Source organism: Calonectris borealis, chromosome 27 (assembly GCF_964195595.1).
Source record: "Calonectris borealis chromosome 27, bCalBor7.hap1.2, whole genome shotgun sequence".
Taxonomy (NCBI): Eukaryota; Metazoa; Chordata; class Aves; order Procellariiformes; family Procellariidae; genus Calonectris; species Calonectris borealis.
In genome coordinates this window covers 1,782,802-1,807,046 of record NC_134338.1, presented here as the reverse complement: position 1 = coordinate 1,807,046, position 24,245 = coordinate 1,782,802, and the positions used below count along the sequence as shown (strand labels likewise).

The 24,245-nt window shown below is 38.2% G+C and overlaps 1 protein-coding gene across 5 annotated transcripts in view; it reads right to left on the bottom strand.

Annotated features, from left to right (window-relative positions):
* The window catches only part of EBF2 (EBF transcription factor 2), a 143,912-nt gene that overhangs the window by 14,862 nt on the left and 104,805 nt on the right, over positions 1 to 24,245 (bottom strand). For 4 of the 5 annotated variants that reach the window (XM_075174661.1, XM_075174663.1, XM_075174664.1 and 1 more), the window contains 4 exons: positions 21,541 to 21,622; positions 10,861 to 10,978; positions 8,934 to 9,064; positions 8,240 to 8,366 (listed from right to left, as the gene is read on the bottom strand). In XM_075174661.1, the coding sequence (XP_075030762.1) occupies positions 8,240 to 8,366; positions 8,934 to 9,064; positions 10,861 to 10,978; positions 21,541 to 21,622 (458 nt within the window). Of the gene's footprint in view, positions 1 to 8,239; positions 8,367 to 8,933; positions 9,092 to 10,857; positions 10,979 to 21,540; positions 21,623 to 24,245 lie in introns of all 5 variants that reach the window. The other variant, XM_075174660.1, reaches the window with a different exon arrangement.

The window sequence follows — 24,245 nt, the reverse complement described above, 5'->3', positions numbered from 1 at the left end:
CTTAAAACTGCTCCAGTTTCCAATGCTGACTTCTCACCATCTATCAAAGGCTGAGTAAATAATTTGAAAGATACAGCAGGGAAGCACTGTCACAAAATACTCCTTTAAGGATGAATGTAGTTACTCTGGACAAAACTGACAATGGCAGTAATATAGCAAGTTATGGTACAAATGCAAATTAGAACAGGTCTTCTACTATGTTCGTTATACAGTCAGAAATCAAGAGTACCGTATTTGCTGATCTAATAAATACATTACACACACCCCCCCAACATTTTGCCATCACAAACTAGGGCACAACTATTCATTAGACACATTAACTTCTTCAATTGTGTATGGCTGTTATGCATACATAGCCACTTCACTGTAATGATGTTAATCTCTAGTGGATAAACCAAGATATTTTGACCCAGATCCTCAGTTAGTAATAGCTGGTAGAGCCCTACTGGCATCGCTGATGATTTCATAAAACTTCAGACACTTTAATACTCTCTACTATGAAATCGTGGCAATAATAATCTAATTGCTGATTATTCAAAGTTAAACTCCAAATTAATACAAAAACCAAAAGTCAGTTCTGTAGCATTCTACATACTCACAGGCTTTGACTGCCTCTGTTACATTAGGATTACTAGTGTTTACTAATACAGTTACAGGTATGGTTTTTTAGAATTTCCTTATACTTCAGAATGTGCATTATAATTCAAATGACACATTCATGCTGAGAATCTTGCTAAGAATTCCATGATGCATTTAATAAGTAACATATGTAAGTCCTTTAGCACTATGCTCATTCAGTGTTAGCTTCTTCTATCCTCTTGTATCATTTGTGGTTTCTTCTGAAAAAAGAAAATTTTTTTTAAATAACAGGTGACATCAGCACAGCTGAAAACACCTGATTGCAAGAGATGCTGATGGCACTTACTGACTCGTCCAAAATATACTCAGCACCTTACAGGATAACCATCTCAGACACCAGAAGAATGAAACTATCAAGTGAGACAGACTATTATACTGATCCATATTCTCTGTTTATCTGTGTCCATCTTCAGTATAACAACATGAAGGTAAAAGGTCATATTCCCCACTGAGATACATTTTATATTTACTTTTTATTAAATAATTATGGCATGGCATGAAGTTTAAATAGTACAGGAGATAATCAAGTGGGAATTGAGTAGAGAAAACCCAGACCTGAGAATTTAGTCTTGGCTATACTTAGAATGTCTTTGCTCTCCACTGGGAGCCATTCTGGTTTGCTTAAGGAGTTTAATAATACACATTTCAACTGCCACAGAATCTACATCCCATTTGGGAAGAGGAGTTTTGGGGGTGGGGGGCGGGGTTTTTTGCCAATAATCCTGAGAATTATAGGCCAATTCTCTCAAGAGCCTATACATCATTATGTGCCATTTCTCTTCTTGATTACAAGTCTAATCAGTTAAGTTATATATCTTAAACTAAGCAAAAGCAATGTAAAATATATAGGAATTTAAACATATATGTATACATAGTTCACTAAAAATAGCTAATGGGAACATACAAAATGCTAATTCAGGAAGAAGAAATTGGCTATTATTCAACAAACATTTTTCCAGTGTATTGACATGGACGTTTTCGTTCTGATAAATAGCAGCAAATAACTTCTCAACAACGTTAAATTGTTCTAGGAAGAACTCAGCCATTTTGAATCTGTATATATTATGTCTTGCAGCACAAAAGGTTTTCTGTACAGCTTGCAACAAAATTGCCTACTACTAGTTTTACTCATTAATGAAACAAAAATGTCTCTGTCATGAAATCCTGTTAAAAACGAACATCCAACATTTGTAGAAGTAAATGGTACCTTTCCAACTGAAGGGCAAGATGTAGAATCCACCAGCAAGTTTAAACAGCTTCACCACAATACCACTTCCACTGAGAAAAGAGCTACTGGATCAGTAGTGATTTATCTATGTATTACACAGAAATATGCCAAAATTATATCCAAATGCTTTTGGGTTCATGGATTCAGAGAGCATAAAGGGGTCTGACACAGAAGCAGGCTGCTCATTATTTCTTACAAATCAGATATTTGAAATGAAACCTCCAAGAAAACTGATTCGGGTACAGCAAAATCCTTTTGGCAACTCTCAAATCCAGTGTTTCAGGCACAAGGAGTCTCTTGAATTTCCCAAAGCATAGTTTAAAAAATTGTGCAGGACATGATATAACGTATGCAAAAAAAGAGCAACCATCTAGTGAATAAACTAGATTGTCAGTTAGTCTATAAACGTCACTCTAGCATAACTGTTTTAACAACAGAATTGTTACAGTCAGCAGTAGGGAGAGGTCTAAATGCCCCACAGCCTGCCTGACTTTATTTATGACGAGGCTCAAATGGAGTATGGTGCAGTGCTGCTTCTTTTATATCGTTCCTTACCCTCCAAAATCCATGCTTTCATTTTAAATACAAGTCTCCAGCTATTATGACTCACTGGAATAGAAGAAAAAAAAATTCTCACACTTGAGCAACTGATGCCATGACATCTGCCTGCATTTGCAAAACCTGAAACAACAGCTCAGTGCCATTCATCTCAATGGGGACTAACTCAGATACCAAATGATAACAGTGCTGACATTTAAAGTATTAATTATTTCACCACACATCAAAGCATGTAAGACTGTTGAAGGAAGATGATGTTATGAAGATCTGCACAATTTACCATGAGTGACAGCTCATTCTGATATTGCCAGTGTATGCCTTGGGAGATGCGCACTCTCCCTCCCCGCCAACCAAAAAAGGGCCACATTCAAGGACCTTAGCAAAGTTCTGCAGCTCATCTTTGCTTTACTCCATGAAGCAGACCAAAGGGCAGCAAGTCCTCTGTTTGCAAAGTACGAATGAGAAGAAACAAAGTATGCATACCTCTAGAAATATCCTGAACCCAGAAAACTGAGCCAGAGGGAGTGTAGTATTTGCAGTGTGATGCCTAACCTTCTTAAAAATGTTAACATAGAGAAAAAGGCACCAGTGGCCTTAAAGGCTTGAATTCTAACTTTGCACTAGTGACTACCTTCACTCAAGCCAACAGTAAAGAGATGCTTGGTATTCACCCTACAGAATAAAACATTTCCATGTTCCTGGCTACAGAAGCTTGCTTGCTATAATCATTCTAATCCTGGGCCTGGGAGGAACATACATACTGGTCAGCCTACTCTGAGGGGTACCTTGTGGCTGGAGTTGGAAGGATGCTGCTAGAAGTGTACTGCCAGTGGTCCTGTGTTATATTTGCTGTGTCGATAACAGCTGTTCCAAACACCCTACTCCCAACACAGCGTTGCCTCCTATTGCATGTGTCTTTCATAGGCTAAAGCAGTGGTAGGAGCGGTTCTCTGCAAATGCTTTCTGTCACGTCAGTTGTGTTCTGGCCAAGTGAGCTCGCTTTTCCCATTTGTAGAGCTCACTGCATCCTTGTAAGTGTTGTTTCCCACAAGCAGATAACAAGACCTTCTCAAATCTACTTACAAGCTTTAGCAAACCAGTACCCTCCTATCCTTGGTACCTGGCATAGAGACTGATACAGTACGACGCAGGAGTCCAACATATCCTACAGATTATTTTATATTGCATTGCTCTGACAAGTTAACCCCTGGAGGATTTCTGCTCAGCAAGGAAAATTATGTCCAAAATCTCCCTGATATACACATTTCCAGGTTAGCATCTCTATGACAAAGTAAATGCAGAGCTGTGATCAAACTTAAGATATGAAAGCCTATGAGACATATCCTCAGCTGGTGTAAATTGATGTAAGCATTATTAAAGTCAAGGAAACTATAATGGAACTACCTACAGCGGCAGAGAATTTGAATTTGTGTAGTATTAAAAGCAGAATATGAGGCTATGGCTAGATTAGCAGCAGAGAACAAATGTCTTATTATTCTAAGAACAGCTGATGAAAGAAAAGTAATTCAGAACATGGAGATGTATCTGTAACCTGTATTCTCACCAGATTAAGGTACACAAGGGGACTAAATGTTTAGTTGCAGTGATTTAAAAATAGACTTTTTATCTCTCACTTTAAGTATATACTTAACTACTAAAGTATGTAAGTTGGTTCAGCAACTGCCATTAGCATATAACAAGCCATTTCTCTAGATTTTTGCTATTCTCTGTAGTACGCCATTGGATGTCCATAGAATCCTGTTGTCTTCAATCTTATAAAAGTTTTCCATCTGGGAACCTTATGGAAAAGTCCACACATCACATTTCGGCGATGAGAGGAATTTGATGGCTGAGTTGCAGCACCCTGAATGATAGCACTTAAGAGTGGAAACGCTGACAGAACCATAACTACAGCAATGCTAGCACAGCACACTTTGCAAGGAGCCTATTATAAATACACATTACAGGACGCATATGAGCTCCCATAACAGCTCCACTGTGGCATTTAGATTTACCCTTGAAATTTATATCTAATTTTTATATTCATCTTTTCAACAGCTTATCATTTTCTTCTTCAAACAACCTGTCTTATTGTGACTCTCTAAAAAAAAGAAAAAAGTTCAAGTATAATCAGGTCAAACATTAATATTTGATTGTATATTAAGTATTGAGGGCATGGGCAGATACAATACTAACTAAGATGATAGTTTTTCTGCTTTCATATTTTAGAAGAGTATTGGTGTTCTGGTGATTAAAGGATATGACTAGAACCTGAGAGATCTATTTCCCTGTCTATCTTCAGCTTTCCTGTATAACCACAGGCAAGTGGTTAATCTTTCTTCGTCCTTCTATGGCAATGTCTCATGTATAAAATGGAAGCACATGTCTTTCTGTAACTGGTTGCCTGTGTCTGATGCAGTGGGGCCCTGATGAACCCTCTAAGGTCTGGTTTTATATCAATAATTATTCTTGTTATACCTGTGAAGTACCTATAGCCAGCTACTCAGTATTTTTCATATGACTTGACCCTTCGTGCTTTTCATCTGAGGTTGTATCTCAGCACTTAATAATTATGAAGGACTTAATACAACACGACCCTGATAGTACCAGGGCTGCTAGTTGTTGCTGCTGTTACTAATGCTGACAGAACTACATCTTCCCATGCTTTTAGTTTGCAGCATTTCACACTTTTCAGTCCCCTGGGCTTGATGTTAATGTCTCTGCATTTCTTAGGTTTTTACCAAGTGCAAGCTGAATGTAAAGGGAAGGTATTTAGAGGAGAAATTCTCATTTATAGAGGCAACTACAATTCAAGAGAGAAGCGGTCTTACTGTGTCTCCCCACCTACTGCATTCTCTGATACGTTATCTACAAACTTTGTGACAGCTCAGAGGAATATATTGCAATAAAAAGTACTAAAACTATCAAGAAAATAATGAATTTCAATTATCACAAAAAAACCCCAGATTTTCGTTATGATGCACAGACCTACCTTACCAATAACTATAAAATCTATTGAACTTTTCAGTATTTTATGAGATATTTGTCTGCTACACTCTACCCAACAAATAGCTGCACCTCTGTGCTGCTACTGAGTATATTTTACAGACTGCTATGGATGCATGCATTCTGTGGGGCAGTGGCATTTAAACAACCTGGTTTCCTGAGGCTGTTTTCTGGTAGCTTCTCTGCTGTCTAATAACGTGGTTGAGCTCTTCACCCTTTCTTTCAGTGGAGGATTAATTCAGATCTCTCTTACCATTTTCAGAAAAATGTGCTGGAACTGTGCATCTTTGACGCTCCTACCTTTCCGATAAAATTTGATAGACATTGGTCAAACGATTCAAAAGTTGTTGTGGACATTCTGAAGAAGACTTACAGGCAGAAGGACCCTGACTGCCTGAATATGGCTTGCCTAGATTAAAAATCAATGCATTTGTTTACAGCAGGACACAGCAGTTTTCTGATAGCACAGCCGCAGAAAGAAAAAAAAATGCCACCATGTTATTTTCATAGCTTAGAAGTTGTTTTTACTGCTATTAGCAGCAACAACCTGGGGGAATTGATTACACAGGTGAGCCTCTACCTAATAGCTGTGTTTATCATTTTGCCTGCCATGGTGGGAGAACTGCAGGTTCCTGAATAGACAGATTGAAAAGTTGTCTGTTCTACCCTCGCTCTAACAGCTCGGCATCTTCTGTGAAATGCTGTTTTGTAACATATGGCAGTAAGCACCCACTCACTCCTCAGAGAACGCTAACAGATATCCCTATGCCAATAACAGCAGTAAAACAGGGATAGTATATTTAACTTTCTTCTCTTCTGCTGGCTCTTACATACATCTTCATGTCCTTTTTTGTGGAAGCACTCTAATTAACATGTCAAAGAACTGCACTGCAGTCTGACTCAAGTCCCCCCTAGATGGTACAAGTAAGTCTTGCACTTAAAACAGCTTTACAATAATAAGAAGACTTTTCTTCATAGAGGAATGCACATCGCTATTACATCTCTCTATCCTAAACCTCTTTCAGCACAGGTACCAAGGGCATACAGATGGTGGCCCTCAGTAGTGCTTGTGTTGAAGACACTGTGAGAGCAAGGCCTCAAGAAGCAGCAAGTGGCATAGAATAACTTTATATTTAAATCTGTAATATTAACTAAAGAATTAACAGTCTGTCTTTCTCTGAAGGCCCCTACAAGCCCTGTACTGCACATGAATCAATGACACTGTTCCTTTGCTTAAGGAGTGCCAGACTCCGGTGAGTTAACTTGTCCCATCTCTTTAGAAACGTGATTGTATTTGCATGCAGATTTAGATCTTTAACCTGTTCGATGGCTTTGCCAGTTATCTCTTTGGAAAAGGAGATAGGTTTAACCTGCTCAGACATCAGATTCATCTTTTGCCAGAGACCAGTGAATCAATGCACTGCCTTAGAAGAAAATGTATTTCAAAGCTTTTGGCCAGATCCTGATCTCACAAGCCCAGGAATAATTCCAGAATGACTTTGCACTGCACTGGGGTTATTTTGGTGCAAAATCAGAAGAAAGTCCTAATCTCTTTGAGCTTGATTCAAAATCAGTTTCAGTCAATGGATATCATTTCAGTATCTTCAATTAACTGTGGATCAGACCTCTATCACAACAAAAAGAACACTTTGTCAGTTGTATTGAAGTTGAAGCTTGTATTTCATTCGAATACCTAGTACATGCTGCAGGTTTCTAGGTCTGGCAGTTGTATGAATAAATACCTTTCCACATACATAACTAAACACTAATTTAGCGTACGTACTAATAAAGGGTATATAAAACGGCATAAGACAGTAACAGGATCTTCACAAAGCATTGGTTCTTTTTAAATTTGAATTTTCATTCAAATTTTTCCACTCTTGGAAAAATCCTAACGAATTTACTCAACAGGTGGTTTTTACCTTAAGATTTTTAATAAAAAAACTCTTGGACCTTCATTATTATTTTTGAGTTAAATCATGAGTTAAAAATTTACTATTATAATACACAAAGATTATTTAATAAGGATTGCTGGTAGTAAGAGGCTTTAAAAAGTTACATAAATCCTTCCATTTTGAGAAATCTGAATATGATTTGGTGGGAGCAAGTCATTCAACTTAAATATAAATCCACCCTTTAGAACTCGGCGCATTATTCTCCAGCCATACTTAATAGGCTTCAGAAACTTTAGTGTATACATTGCATGCCATCATTGTTACTACTGGTGCTGACAGTTCAATGAGATGGTCACCTGGTCCCATCTGATTTTTTTCTTTCAGATCTATAGCTAATGTTCTCCTGCTAGCAGAGGTGAATATAGGGCACTAAATAAGTTGATAATCCATTTAAGAATAAAAAAAACCCAGATTATTTTCTGCTCAGCTCATTGGCTTCTCTCGATACAAGATGCTCTCCTTGTCCTCTGGGATTATCTTGAAAATGAAAGGTTACCCCCAGTGAGAGGGAAATGTAGAATAAATACTGTTATAAATAAAACATCTTCCAGTATGTAGAACAATGCTATCATATTCTCGTACACTCAATATATCTATAGGCAGACCCATATAACAGCATGAGCTCTAATCTGGAAAAAATATTAACATGTTTAGTAACAGTGCCTTAACACCTCTGCACAACAATGAAGCTATCTCCTTACATGTCCAAATGTCACAACTAGCAGAGTGGCCTTCAAACAGCAAAAGGCTAAATAAATAAATAAAGCAAGCAAGCAGAGAGTTGTCAATACTGATTACCGAAACAAAGAGGCTCTGAGCTCGAGCTCCTCTAGCGTAAATCGCAATCACCTACCTGTGTAAATAAACCTGCCTGGTGCGCCTTTGCAAAACTGTTTGGATTTGTATGATAATGTCACTTCAACCACTCCGGGAATGTGACGTGGAGGTGTCTGAACTCGAATGGCATGAGGCGTGATAAGCTAGGAAATAACAAAAGGAGAGGCACGATTATGACATGTCTGTGTTATTCCCCCTGCTTTCACTTTTCACACTCCAAACATGCTTTATGAGTAAATGCATTGCTTATTCCTATATAGGAGACACTATAGGTCAGGCAAGTGATACATCTGGTCTAGTTGCTTGCCTCCTGGAGAGAAAGACACATTTTAGGATAAATTGTCATCAGGAAAATTGTACTGCTTATGCCCATTGGTTAATTGCTGGCTTAGTTCTGGACCCAGAGGGAATTCTTTCTCCTTCCCAAACTCTAACCTCTTCTTTATTTCTTTACCTTTACCTATCTTCAGACGCCTAGAATTGTTCAATTCCATTCTGGATATTACTGAGCAGTTGGCCTAAATAACATCACATAGCAAGGAGTGCCACAGAGAAAACATGTTCCATTAATTTCCTTCATGGAAAGGCCCGCCTTACATGCCACCATTTTTGTACCATTATTGGAATAGGAATTAACACTGTTCCCCCTCCACTTTCCTCGGAAAAAGAGTGTTCTTTCAGTTTAGCAATAGGGAGGCACCTCTACCTACCTCACTCCATACAAGCATGGTTCCAAATACAACTTGCAGCCCATCAAAGAAGTTGTCTCCTATAATGATCACCATTGCTCCCCCTGTAGTCCAACCTTCACTTGGGCTGATTGCTTTGATGCACGGTGTGGCTAAACAAGACAAAAAGGACATCAGAGCACCAGGTTATGGTATTGTTTTTTCCCCCACACAGCTTTGAGATTGTTTGCAACACTGGGTTTGCTGCAAACCCTTGCAGCAGATGGGTGCAAGCAACTTCTGCGCACATTAAGCAGTCCTAAGTCATATTGATGCAAACTGTAGCTTAGAGCAGCTTCACCTGTCCACTCCTGGGAGTTCCTGCACTGCTGCAGCTTCACGGCTGGCATGAATTCCCTAGTGCTGACAAAGGCCCGGAACAAGTCCCCTCCAGCCATTCACCCATGAAGGCTGCTTTACCATTCCACGAAGCCCAGTAAATAAATAAATAAATAAATAAATAAAAGCATGTTTTCTGCCTTGCTAGTGTTAATTACTTGCCTATTCATTACTGGCACTTAACATCGTGTCATTAAAGCCTAATAGGCCAACTGTAGTGGGTGTAAAAATGAAACGCTTAAATGATTGTGCAGAGACTGTTTAAAAAAAACCCCACTCATTAGCATATGATCACACAAAAGCTAAACCCTGTGCAAAAAGAGGTAGATTAAGATCTATTGAGTTTATCAATGGGTAAAAAAGATACAGGAATATCAAACGTTTCCTCCAATTCCTACCAGGAGACAATTTCTAATAATTTTCTTGATTTTATAGAGTAGATTTTTTTTCTCCTCTCTTCCATATGTTCAAGGCCTCTGGACTATACATCCCATCAGGAACCCAATATGGTTTCCAGGCCATAACCAAAGTCAATCCATCACTCCATTCCCAATGTTGACAGGGTCAGAGGTGGAGGGGAACTTTGGCAGTGCTCCAAAAACATGAGACTCCTTTGAACAGCCAGTCAATCACATCCAATCAGTCAAGGAAAAACTGGATGGCTTCCTAGGCTAGGAATCCTGGGATTTTCCTTCTACCATTTCACTGCCCGCTGGGGGAGAATTAACACCACTCTGAATTCTTTACTGATTCAATCATTTTCTTCCAGTTCATTAATTTTTCTTTAGGTTGATATAGGGCACAGTTAAGAAGTGGGGCAGCAAAACATTATAATGAAATAATATCCTTGCTTGTCTTTTCTACTAACATCACTAGCTCTTCTCACTTTCACTAGCTGCAGGGGAGGGAAAAGTAGACACAGATAGCATTTTCTAGTAATTTTGAGTACTATCTGCGTGAGAGAGGTGGAATGCATTGGTAATGAATGTATGGGAAGAGGGAGAGGAGGGGCCAGCATTTTGAAGCTTAACAGATACAAGTATTTGTAATTGCTTTCATATAGTCCAAAACCCATCCTGTAGACAGCCATGAGTCTTGCTTAGCCAAACAAACTAAAATCAATTAGTGTCAGTTTCCTTCTGTGCATTGTTATGCTTTGCACATAGCTTGTTTAAGGGAACTAGTGACACTTTTTCATACACATCTTGTGCTGTAACAGTTCTGTTTAACTAAGATGTCATGTTGCCTAAATTGCCTGAAATCAAATCTATCCCAGCTGAACGAGAAGTCTGAAATTTAGATAATATTTAGTGTTTCTATGTTTTTCATCTTTGCAGTACAAACTAATTAATAAATTGGAGGGAGAGAGGGAGCCAGTCTCTTAGATGTAAAGAGGATCATATTTTGCATGCAGTAGACACTCTTTTCCTGCCTCTTCCTCCTCTAAACCCCCTGAGGTTCTGCAGTTCCCCCTTAGCTCTCCTTCCCTCCTGAAAACAAATAGAAATTAAATAATGGGTAATATGCTTTTGCCTTCGTTTGCATACTGTTCTTCATACAAATATCCTACCTTCTGAGGGGTCAAGTCTCCTTGCTCTCCGTCCATGCTTGGAATTGTTGTGAACAAACATGTTGTCAGACACTGCCAGTACGTGCCCATCAACATTCACTGTTGTTGATAGCACAACCTAGATATTTAGAAAGGGAAGAAAAAGAAGGCAGGTAAACAATTTACTTTGCAATTCAACTTGTTAAGTATTAATTATTCAGTTTAGTTAAAACCCTGTTCTGTTTGTAAAATGGCATCATGTCCTGCAGGGTTTACTCCCTAACAAGAAGGGGAGAAAATATTTTCAGCCTTCATTCTGTGCATTAATTCCATTTAACATAGCATCCTAAGGGCCGTATAAAGTCCTTACTGTATAATGAATCAGCTACTGCAGATGGCCCTAAATTTAGTTTCCGATGATGCACTGTAGCATAGCTGATGGCAAAGAGGTCTATATATACCAACCAGGAGGGCAAGCTGCAGAGCACCACAGCAATTTGCCCTCTGATACATACATGCAGATTCAGAGCCATCTGCTGTACTGTGCACACTTGCAAATGTATCTGCATCTGCTCCGAAAATACAGGTCTCCATTGACTGAGCAAAACGGAAACTCCTACTACGTGAAAACAGTACCTAATATCATGTCTGTTTTTTGACCTATGCATGCTTAGTGCCTCTTGAAAATCATCTGAGCCTGAGGACCCCGAATCAAGCAGCAGTTTTTAAACCTTAGCCTCCACGACTTACGTTGCTGGGCTCCAATAGCATATGAATTCTTAGAGGAAGTCACTGTGTACATTAATTAATCCCACTTAGTTTTCGCTTTACACAGTATCCAAAGCTGTAAATCCTATAAATCCAGAAATATATGTGCCTTTAAACCACAAACTTTTAGGAAAAAATGAACAAACTACGTTTTAACTACTGAGAGAAGATGCATCTTATTGAAACTTTCAGGTTTCGACCATCGGTTGGTGTAAATCAGCTTAACTCCATTCAGCTGCCACACAGCTACAGTAATTCACAGCTCTTGAGAATCTGACCCTGGATGTGTTCATGAATTTTCACAGATACAGCTGTCGTAGTCTAGGTAAGAGAATGTCAAGCTCCAATTGTTGATAAAACTATATTCAGCATATAGCAGGAAAACCTTGCCCTCCTACAGGATTAGGCTAGCTTAAAGAATACTTTCTTTCTTGAGACACGTTTAATTCATTCCAAAAGGCTCTTGTCATACTGTACTCTTATACTTCTCAAGCATTCTTGTCACAAAATGTGTTGCTTTTGTGTGCCAACTGATTTCATCATTGCACATTTGGGTGGAGTGAGACTCCTATCCAAAGTGAACATTTCCCGCATGACATAGCTGAACCCACTCAGATGCACTTCATTATTTTCCGTTAAACAATGGAAATAAATTTTAATCTCTCACTGGCCAGCACAGAGCACACTATGGCAACAGGGGAATAGACCTGAATTATTCCAGTGTCTGAAATATTTACGACAAGTGTTTAAATTGTAACCAAATGTAAATAAAAAGTATATCATATATATACAGTTACACTATATAATATATACATATCTGACCTCACATACACAAGGTACGTTATGCGATAAACACACACCCACATGCTCTCAGTATGAGATCTTTGTAATATATGCAGACTTCAAGTATACACACATCCCCTGTTTGAATAACCATTTGGGTGTAAATGTTGCGCACAATACAAGAGCCACATTTCGGGAAGAGTTGTAGAGATCCCTGTAGCATGAGTGATAGCAAGCAACAGTCCTCTGTTTAGAAGATAAGTGCTGAGCATCCTCTATTCCCTCAGCCAGCAGGAATGGAAGATGCACTTTTAGACCTCTCTCCATGAGCGGTTCCATTTTTATTCACCTCTCCCATTCATCACAGGAGGGTCAAAGCCACTTGGCATTTCACAGGCTGGGACCTAGGGTAAATAAATACAGCATTCTCAGGGACAGGACAAAATGCAAAGTTCAGATCTGGACCAGAACCTCCTCAAAGTTTTGGACCTTATTTGCAGTAATCTCTAAGGTACTGTTGAAATTCAGCAGAGACCTTTGTCATCTTTGCTACGACACTGCTGGCCAACTTGTTATCAGTGATGTGGAGGAAGAACATGTGAGATTATGGACGTAAAAATTACTGAACTTCTTCACTTTACTCCAGTCATTCCCTCTTGCCTGATGAAGATGGCAATCCAATTGTTTTATACTGAAGATTAAAAAACAATGTTTTATGGATAAAAGGAAGAGGAATGTGCATTCCACTATGGTCTCTAACTCCCAGGCCCTTCCCTTTCACAAGCCAACTGCTTTCCCCCAGTGAGTATTTCCTGGGTCATGAAGGGTGACCCTTTCCATCTGGAATCAATCAGTCAACTCCTGACAACTTCCTGAAACACCTCACTCCATTTCCTGTTCTCTCCCCCTTCTCTTTTTCCCCCTGGTTTGCTTCACTCTTCAAAACTGCAGGCCACAGCAGCTTAATGTTAGAGGGTCAGACACAGTTAGACTCCAAAACACTACACAAGAACACCTTTGACCTTCAAAAATCTTTACATCTTAGCTAAACAAATCAAGGTCAACGTTTCTTACCATTACCTTGTTAACCATTTCTATGCATTTTTGCTAATACCCTTCTGAACACATATTTATCAATAACACTTGTTCTCCTAACATCGTAAAACATTCCAGGCCTTTTTTTTTTAAAAACCTGTATTTAGTGCCGATGAAAGGTGATGTGCAAACTTCCCTGGAGATTTAAATTTTCAGATTTGTCCACAGCGCTGGCAAATTACTGGCAAATGGTTTTGGTGCGTTTTTCTTTTCCTGATCTGATGGCACTACTTCTGTATGATAATTTGGCTTCTATGCCTATTCAGTTGATGGTCTTTTACCTAAAATCAGTAGTTAATGCAAAATGTAATCCTAAGGGAATGATCTGAGAACATCACAATATGTCAGGTAGGCCATGGTAATTGTAGCTGAGGGCCAAATTTGACAGACTAAAGATTTTGTGCTGCCCAACAGCTGGATCAACCCATCACCTCTGTTGGAGTTTCAGAGGACAACCGATCAAGCAAGAAATAAACACGGCAACTCCTTCATCCATCCAAATGTAGGTTCCATCTCTAGGAACAGCGAGGGAGTTACAGGCTTCTAAGCGGTGTTTTTGGCAGTTCTTAAGATTCTCTCTGCAAACCTGCAAGGGTCTTGTTATTAGCTCTGAAGCCACAGACATAAAACAACGATTCCCCATCAGTACTGAGAAATGCACGTGCTGTATCTCCACATTATTTTTGTTTCCTGGGTGGATTTCTGTAATGTAATCCCTGCTCAAAAACCACAATGAGGGTTCACCTACCATGACATTCAGTCAAACAGTCTTTAGCATGTTCAACTCAGGTTCTCCAAGCTGCACTGCCCCTCTTCCAGTTCCATGCACAGTTCAAAGTGTTGTGTTTCTTTACAAACCTTTACCTTGGTACTACAATCTTTCCTCCCCCATCCATACATTATATCAGTATTTCTATATTCTAAAGTATGCTCCTCTTCAAATCACATATATGCAAGTAAATACACACCATCATATATATAAAAGCTGTATCACTCACAGACACCTATTTAGACATATGGTACAAACATTCCAGGCATACAGGCATTTACTTACATGTAACATATCTCATCACTGTGTAAATGATCTCTCTCAAAAAATTCCTGTTACCATTCCAAGTGTGGAAAAAATTCTTTATGACATTGTACATCTGGAAACAATATTACATTCCTGATGCACTTTCCCTTATAACTCTCTAGTCACAGCACCATGTTATTTTAACTTTTCAAAAGAATAACTACTATGAGATTTAAAAAATTATCATCATTATTATTATTTTCCAGCTGGGTGGAAGAAAAGATGTCAGGCCTCATCCTGCTGTCTTCACTTGGACAGGGCTCCCATTGATGTCAATAGGCGTTTTGGTTGAGCGAGTAATACAGAAGTAGATGCTAGAATATAATGTGTTTGCTTCATAGTTGGATTAGGAATAAGATAAACAATGTGAAAAATGCCAGCAGCCTCTCTCTGCTCAAAACTTCCACTAAATTCTTCGGGAAATCCTCCCGGAGACCCTGAGCCTGCTGCAAACTCTAGGCTAACAGAAAAAACTATGCACATGGCCTTCATTTCAGGAATGGGGCCTCCTAAGATTATAGGGGCACAAGGGTAGGAGATAACGCCTGGGTCACTGACATCTAGTCTCCTGCTATTACAGACAACCAAACCACGTAGCTATATTTATAAAATTGTCTTCAACCTTTTCAAGCTTTTGCCTTTGGTACTCCTTTTGTTTTAAAGCCTACTTGTCCTGATGGTTAGGGAATTTATGGTTTACAGCCTAAATTTATTCCTAGTCAGTTTATACTTAACACTAGCTTTAAAATTATTTTTTCCCATTCTGATCTACCTTAGGATATTTTTAGACAGCAGTTACATCCCTTCTCAGTGCATGTCACTAAAGTATTTGAGCCAAGCTTTTGTCCACTCCCCAGTCACCTTAATGACCCATTCCTGCATCTGTTCCAATTTCATTTTCATTCTCTTTTGAAGATGGTTAAACCAGTATATTCTATTCCAAACAAGAAATCAGTAGGGTACAATTGTTCTTTCTACTGGCAAAGCTTACCTGAGACATAGTAGAATCTCATCTGTGGTTTGTTTTTAATAGACGATACACAACTCTGGAAACTCACTGTCACAATGGCTATTTGGTCTTCAGGTCTGAGCACATTAAGTTCCTTGAGTGGTTTTTTTTTCATTTGCAGTTGCAGTCAGTCCCTCCTTTACTCATACAGAATCTAAAATAACATCACCTTTTTTTGGGTCAGTCACTATCTGATGAAGAAATCTGCCACTCAGTAATAGCTCTGGACTCTGCTGATACTACTTGCATTTGTTTCGTAGTTTATACCTGGGAAATTAGTCTCCCATAATGACATTAGTCCGTGTAGTATTCAGCTCTCTAACAACAGTTCAGCGATCTCTATCCATATCCAAATCTGACCATGGGGGTCTCTGGCACATTCTTTCACCATCAGTCTGAAAAGGATTTTATAGACCAGTTATGTTTTATTCTTGCTATCCCTTTTTGTTTCTTTACAATCTACAACACTCCTAACTCATCTAATATTATCCCACCACTCTTACCCATGTCTCTTTTTCCTGAATGACACAGATCCTTCAGTGCTTTCTATTAGAAGCTAGCTGGGTGAATTCTCAAACACAGCTAGCTTTGCTTACGTGCCCAATGATGAACTGATCCAACCACTCTGAGGTCAGGAAGGAAATCTCCCCAGGGATACACCTTGTTATTTTTCCTTTCTCTTTCTCCCTAGAGCACCTAGAGGGGGATACCTGCCAGGAAACATTCCATGTCATGATTTCTGCTGAAAACAGAAGGCAATTGCTGACCTTTGTCTTTTTGTTTCTAAAAAAGCATGTTGGTTCAAAGATGACCATTGTTAGTACTGATGTTCTGTTGTCTTGTACCATTGCCTCAATCGTGGCACTGTAGGATCTGTTTAATCAGTATGTTACTGGATGAAGCACAATTCCCAATCAACAGGAGTCTAATGCGTTAGCACCAGGTCTCAGCTGAAGCATTTTAGCTGAAGTGCCTCATCTTAATTCCACAAAATTATTGTCCCCCATTACACACCGGTCGTTACCATTAAGTATCATCGGGCTTCAATCAAGTTCTCTAGGAGAAGTCCTCATTAAAAGGAGGGCATCATATTGTTTTTTTATTCTGTTCCTGGGAGAATCACTCACTGAGCATAAAGCAATGACAGTAATGACAATACCTATGTAAACGCAGATTTGCAGATTAGCTGAACTCAAATAGTCAGCACTATTTTGTTTGAGTTTGAATAGGTGATTTTAGCGTGCTTTTTGTTTCAGTTTTCCACTGACAATCTTTATTCAGAAATATTTTAATTGATAAATAATCAATATTTGCTTCAGTTAAATTCACAAGGACATATTACTCAATCTGCATATGTATTTGGGCAGCCATCAAGTAACCCCGAAAATATCCATTAGTTCTAGAAAGATTCCCTTTCCCTGCTTTAGCCACTGACAGACATGGAAGTAGTGAGTGATTCACAATAAAACTATGTTACTACTGGGGAAAAAAAAACCACTAAAATAATGATCACACACCATTTAACTTCTGAGGTGTAACATTTTTTTAAACAGTAGAAAACCTTTGTATTTGGTTAAAAAAAAAGAAAGTTAAGAGATTTTCATTCTATCTTTGAAGCTCTACTTAATATCAAAGCAAATTTCAAATAGTTAATGTGATCACAAAGCAGCTGGTGTTGCTCTCCAAACTAAAGAATTATACTAAAAAAAACCACCTCTTCAGGCATCTGGAGCTGTATTAAATTTACAATGCAGTGTTAATGTAACCTTTCCACCCCTTTTTCTCCCCACCCCCCTTTTTTTAAATGAGAGTGATATAAGTGAAATCTAACATTTAATTTAGTTTAATATATTGTAACTATACCATAAAATATCTAAATCTTATAACATATCTAGAAGTGAGGCTGAGGCCAGGCTCAGAGACTGGATCCCAACGCCCTGGAACTTTGGTTATCAGCCAAACCAAGCCCAAACTGTGTAGCTTCACACCCATCTCTAATCAGAAGCATTAACTTGACACTTTTCCAGACATGAGTAACTATTCTTCCATGCTGGAAGAACTCAATAAGATGCATTGTACAGCACTATTTCCATGTCTTGTATTTATATTTGTGTCTCAACAACAAAGCCTGAGTTTTGGGCTTTCATTCCATTTCCATTAAAGAGCAAAAAATGTTTTTTGATGAGACCCTTTCAGTTCCAGGTTTCAGTAGCAATTTAAATAAGAACTTTGATATAGGGATCCTCTCTTCTGTTTTTTTTATAACGATAAAAAAGAGTATCTTCATGTCTCCTGGAGATCTGATAAGCGCTATGCCATTGAAAACGAATATATTTGGTTCTGCAGAAAAATATAGGTACAAATTAAAAGATACTCAACTGAGTGTCCCTGCAGAAGTCTGTTTGCATAAGGAAAGTTAAATGTGTGGAAATGTTTGAAAGAGGAGGGCCTTAATAACAACAGCTGTACAAGTAATTTATTAGGAAAAATGAATAAAGGTTTTAGATGTGGCCCAGGAATAAAGCATAATGAATTAAATCATAAAATGAATAAAGCATCTAACTGCACTATGCTTTTTGACCCTGCTTTTACTCTGCTCACATGTTCCTGTACTGGTAGGACGACCAACTGTCCTTTCAAACCTAATAAACAATTCTGCACATTAATTACTTTGCCTGATGTAAATCTTAACAATTAAAATGAAAAAGAACATGTTCGCAGTGTGCAAGCACACCACTGATATTTGAAGTTAACTATCTTTTTTCCCCCACTTCTGGCTTTAAGGGTAGTTGACAGACCATGCTCAACAAGCAGCAGGCAAAGAAGTGTTTGCCCAAATTTAAAAACAAAAACCAAAACCAAACACAAAATAAAACAAAACAAACCCCCAAAAATCAGCCAAAAAAAAGGAGGATCCAGAAGACAGAGACAGTGGAGCATTCAAGAACACTCTTAACTTTTGTTGCATTCAGGAAAGTCATGCTTCTGTCCTTAGAAACGAGGCAGACAGAAAACAAGCTGTCTTTGCTTATTGTCTTTATAGTTCATCATGGCTAATTTCCTTTGGAACACAGAGCTTTTTTACTCCCAATGTGTAAAATTTTAGCAATTGAACTACTTTTTCTATCTTTTTTTATACATACTGACCTCTGTAGCCCAGAACAAAGCTCATCAACCAATGCGTCCAGTTTTGAACAAGCCTCAGTGAAGATCCTGCTTTCACTCAAAACCTCAAGCATTTTGCAATTTGTCTCAAAGGGTTCATTTTTGTAACTCTGAAACAAAGTACTGTCAACATTTTTGGTTTTGACAAAAAGTAAGCTAAACCTAGTGGTTTTGTCTGATCTTGATTAATTTGGGAGTTTGAACTTAAATCTCACAATGAAACTCAAAGGGTATGAACTCACATGGACTGAAAGTGCACAAGGAGTTTAAGTAAGCCCTGCAAAACAGAACGAGAGAGTTTCACTTGGCTCTATTTTTCCAGCTTGGCATGTTGTAAGGCAGAAAACCCAGATGAACAGTCTATCCCAGCTCATTTTCTTCTCCTATAAACTGCTGATTTTGGTACAAAGATCAGAAGCAAGACCATACTTTCTCATATACCAGAGGCATGCCATGTGGATGGGCTGAAGGAATGAAGGCATTCCATCAGTAACCATGTGGGTGCTGTAAGACTCATTTCGGTTTCCCTGTTCAATACTTCACTGGAAATTTGAAACTGTTTAGGCTCTATAACATCACCATTTTGGGTGTGGAGAGACATAGGTGAAACAAAGAATAAGGCTGATACCAGAGATAGATTTCTGCCCCCAAAAATTAGATCCAAAATCGTCCTGCAGTTCAGCACCTGATTGAATTCTAGGATTTTAGTTTCACTCGCATTAGTGAGGGGGCAGCTAGCATGAGATTGAAATCAGATCTGAATTCCTTCAGTGTTCAGGTGTGTTTGAATCCAGAGTTTATATTTTGGCTGTTACAACCAATATTATTTGTAATACGGCAGTGCCTAGAATCCCCAGGTGCTAATCAGGATACCCTTGTGCAAGATTTTTTACAAACGCGTAACAAAACAAAAAAAAGAGACTCTGTATTTATGTTTCATTACTTTTCCACAATCAGCTGTTCTAGCTGGCTCTAAGAGCTAATAAGGTCTGTTTACAGGCTATAAATTGACTTTTCCTTTACTCTCAGATTTTTTTGCATTCTTGGCAGATGATAGCTAATTGATGTTTTTTCTTTATGGAAATTGCCACTTGAAAAAAAATACCAGTATAAATTTCCTAACAATGAGCACCTCTTTTTTCTCATGTCGTATCATCTTTAAAAACACAGAATGAAGAAGTCACTGCAGTCTCTTTAAACCACTAGTGAAAAAAATTAAGTTGGTCATGAAGTTTTCTTTAAGTTTACTTCTGCTCAAAACAAAAAATTAATAACTCTTTTATATTTTTTGCCTTTAAATTCTTTAAAATTTTTGGAGCTTTCAGAAGCTTTCATTTTGCAGTATTTCTCTTAAAAGTTGAATTTTTTTTTTTTTGATAAAAAAATACCTCCTGTGAACTTTTCATTGCTACAAAAAGTAAAAAAAAAATCACTTGTCTGTGAAAACATTTGGTGGAAAGTTTTAAACAACTCAACTCCTGTGGAGTTTTAACTTCATTTATAAATGAGGAAACTGATGCAAGTGCCCAAGCAATGGAACATGAATTGCCACACCTAAGGATGTCACCTTCCCACTACAAGTCTTGTGGGTCTACAAGAAAATCACACATCCCCCAGTAAGCTAAAATCCTCTTTGTATCACAGATGTGACACAGTGAAGGTACAATAATGATGGCAACAAGCAGTTACAGCATTTGCAAGTATAGTCCTTTTCACCAGTAGATTTCAAAGGCTCTGGCTGGCACAGCATGCATGCACTTTCTCAAATGCTCTCCTGAAACAAGACCACAAAGTTTTACGAAGGTGAGCAACTCCATTTGGAGAGGTGGAAATACATACTAAAAGAAATGGAAAATGACTCATCAAAGGTCACCCAGCAAATTAGTGGTACAGTCCAACCACCTGACTTGCAATCCTTGTATCCCTTTCGCTAGACCGTGCTGCTTCACTCTCAACTGCACCAGAGTTAGTTCTAGCACCACTTTTCTACAGTGTTCTCTGCCATGCCACCTTTCACACCGCACAGGGACGTGACAGTGCATCTAGGATGTAAAAGGCCTGAGCATAACGTTTACATTTTTGTGAGGGCTAAGTTACAGGTAAAATACTTATTTATTAAACATAGTTGCTTAGAAGGTTAGAGTATGAAAGATGTGAGACTGTGTCTGCCTTTCTCTTCACCAGTGACACACTTCACCTCCTTCTGTGTTTTTATTAGCTGGTATTCACAATACATCAGCGACAGCTATGATGAAACCAGTGGCAGATTTCACTGCAAAGCAGCTGGGTCATTGTCCCATGGGTCTTGTTGCTTTGCTGCGTGAGATCTTAAAGTGACCATCACTATTTTGGCTTCTTTTTTTGAAGAAGCTGAAAGGGAGGGCATGAGAGAGTTAAAAGGCAAAAGAGATGGAAAGAGAGAGGGAGTGGAGGGAAATGAGGAGTCTGCCTGTGTACCACGTATAGAGCTACTTTGAAAAATTCTGAGGCATCTAAGTATCACAAACATGATCCCTGCTGTGGGCAGCTGTATGTGCGAGTGCTTTGCCCGAGGGTGTCAAATCAAATATCCACTGCTGGTTGGTACAGTACATCACTTCCTCTTGGGGATTCGAAGTGGAAAAAGAGGAAAAAAGGGGGAAAAAAAGGTTTAAACACAACAAATGGAGAAAAACTTTAACAATATCTGATACGGCTTATCATATACTGTCATCATATTTATTATGAACAATGTAGGAGAGAGGAGAGGGAAAAGGAAAAGAAGAAAAAGAGCAGACAGGTTAATGCTGAGCCTTGTAATACTTACCTGGAACCGTCTCATATCTCTCGGGTTTCCTGCTGTTTTCAAACAATTCTGATTGCACTTGAGAAAAAATTTTAAGAAGAATCTGGAAAGATAAAGAACCATGTCACTTCTATTAACCGTAACAAAACATGTGTTGTTCTATTCTGTTTTAAAGTATACATTGTAGTGATTTACATGATGGTGTATCAGTAGACCAGGACTGTAAGAACTTGCCAAAATGGAAACAAACCAAACAAAACCAAACCGTAACAAACAGAAGTTAAAAAAAAAAATCAGGTAAAGTAAATGTGACTGTAATCCACTCGGAGCTGGGCTGTTAGCTGGTATAAGTCGACGTATCTACTCCGATTTATGCCGGTTTCCTCACTGCATGTTTGCCCACACGATTTTAGTCCCTTTCTTTATCTCTCCCTTGCATACAAGGTCTTTCTTTTGCTGTCTGAAGGGATTTTCCATGAAACAATATAGAAGGATAATGTTATTGTAAAAACTACAAAAACCGACAGGGCAATTCTGAAGCAGATAAGCCTTGAAACTACTTAGAATGTATTAAAAAACATAGAAACAAATACAGCTCCCAGAAGAAGCCGATGAGATTTCATCATGACAATGTTTTTAGTTATTAAGATTTCAGTAACTAAAGCAGAGAAGCAGAACTGCCAAGAGTCCAGATTATAATCTTACATAGATTTTGAGAGAGGATAACAAAAACACAACCTGAAGTCATACATGACAGCTCATGCTGTCCAAGCAGATAAACCTATTAACATTGTACAAAGTTCTCGTGCCAATTATTTTTGCCCTGTCACATATGCCTATCTTTATGTGTTATTATTCTGTAGAGTTTAGCTTGTCATGTACACAAGTTGAATCTTCAGCATGCTTGATTGGTTTACCCAACACTATGCACTAGAGCACATAGATTTTACAGTTTAGAAATACTAGGCAGGCGTTTTTCTATGAGCTTTTCCACAAAATGTTGTGTCAAATAGAGGGAGGAGAGGATTCATTCCTTTGTTATCCGATTCATCTGTTTAAATTTGTGAATTTCAGAGGTAAAGAAACTATATGAAAAATCATAGTTGTTGGATTAAAAACAAAACAAGCGCATATTCAAAATTCAGACATAACAGGCAAGAAATTTTTTTGGCATCCCCTATCGCAAGTGAAAATATTTTCTGTGATTCTTTTCATTTCCATTTGTCAGACAAAATGGGTTTAATGCAACGATTAAAATAAAAAAAAAATCTGAGACTTTAAGACAGATTTAGAAGGAAAAAGACTTGGATATAAGGAAAAATAAATAGTTGAAGAATTGATTTAGAATACAAAAAACAATTTATTTATTTATTTCTCTTGCTGAGTGCTTTCCTTAAAAAAAAAAAAAAAAAATCCGCTTTTGCAGTAAGTTAAAGTCCCAGGTGAGCCAGGCCTATTTCCCTTTCTGTTACTATGACAACGATTTTTTACCGCAGTCCCTAAGTCCCTTCAGAACTCACACATTCATGCCTTGAATTAGAACTTTAAAGGAGAAAGATGTATATTTCCTAGGGTTTACCAACAAGAATAACCAAAATAGTCCTAACACAAGACAATAAAGCAGAAATCCACTCTCCCTTGTTATTGCTACTTTCTTTGCACCACTTACATAGCTGTATTTCTCTTCCATCTGCCCCAAACATACAAAGAAATATCGAAGGATCTGATCCATTTATATGTTGCTTGAACAAACAAAACCCTTCGAAAACCTCACGACAATTCAACCCACAAAAAAGACCCAGGTAACGTCATATAAAATGACTGTCTCAAAATACATCCTTCCAGTGAGCTTTTTAAATTTAAATGTTCCTTTTTTCCTGAAATCTCTCACAAACATTTTAAAAATATCTAAAATATTTATTTGCTCTGTGTGCATTTTGCAGACTGTTATTTTTATCTCCACCGTCCCTTCTCATTTATGACTTAAAGAGCTCACTGGTTCTTCCCGTGGCACAGATTAAGGTGAAAGTACAGCGTCCCGCTGCAGCCTCTCTTCACGTTGGCATGCAGGTTCAGCAGGAGAGATGGGTCAGTGCTCGGCTGTCAGAGGGCAACTTCTGTGAACAGAGCCCTGGTCACCTCCTTGTATTCTGAACTAAAAATCCTACAGAACTTCACACCTCAGGAGCAGCGCTGAGTGAATATATTCTCTCAAATAAGTCTTATTGACTCCTCATGCTAAAACCTGTGGCCTCTTTTATTTGAATGATTCGGCAAGCAAGATTTTATCTGTAAGAATGTTTTGAGAAGGAAAAATGCTATGCATGCCGGCACACTCAAAGATTCACAGGAGAATTTGAGCCAGAAATGTTACTCACAGTCCTTTTTATCCTGCCCTCTTCTTACAGATATAAAAAAAAAATTTGCAGAAACATAAACTGCTTATGTTACTGAGATCTATCTATGGAAGGAAAAACTGCAGAACATAACCAAACTATATAATGAAACCAAGGCAAGTAACTTTTACATGAAAATCAATGAGCTAGTGGCTAACTTGTTTTGGAGGATAACTGCAAACAAAAATCCACAAGAAGTCATTACTTTTAAGGAAAAATAAAAGATCAAATTTATCAGGAAAATGTCTAGTTTCCTTTTTAATTTTTTTAAATGCTTGCATCCCTATTCATCTAGATAAGAAAAAGACTCAACACAAACTAAAGAATGAA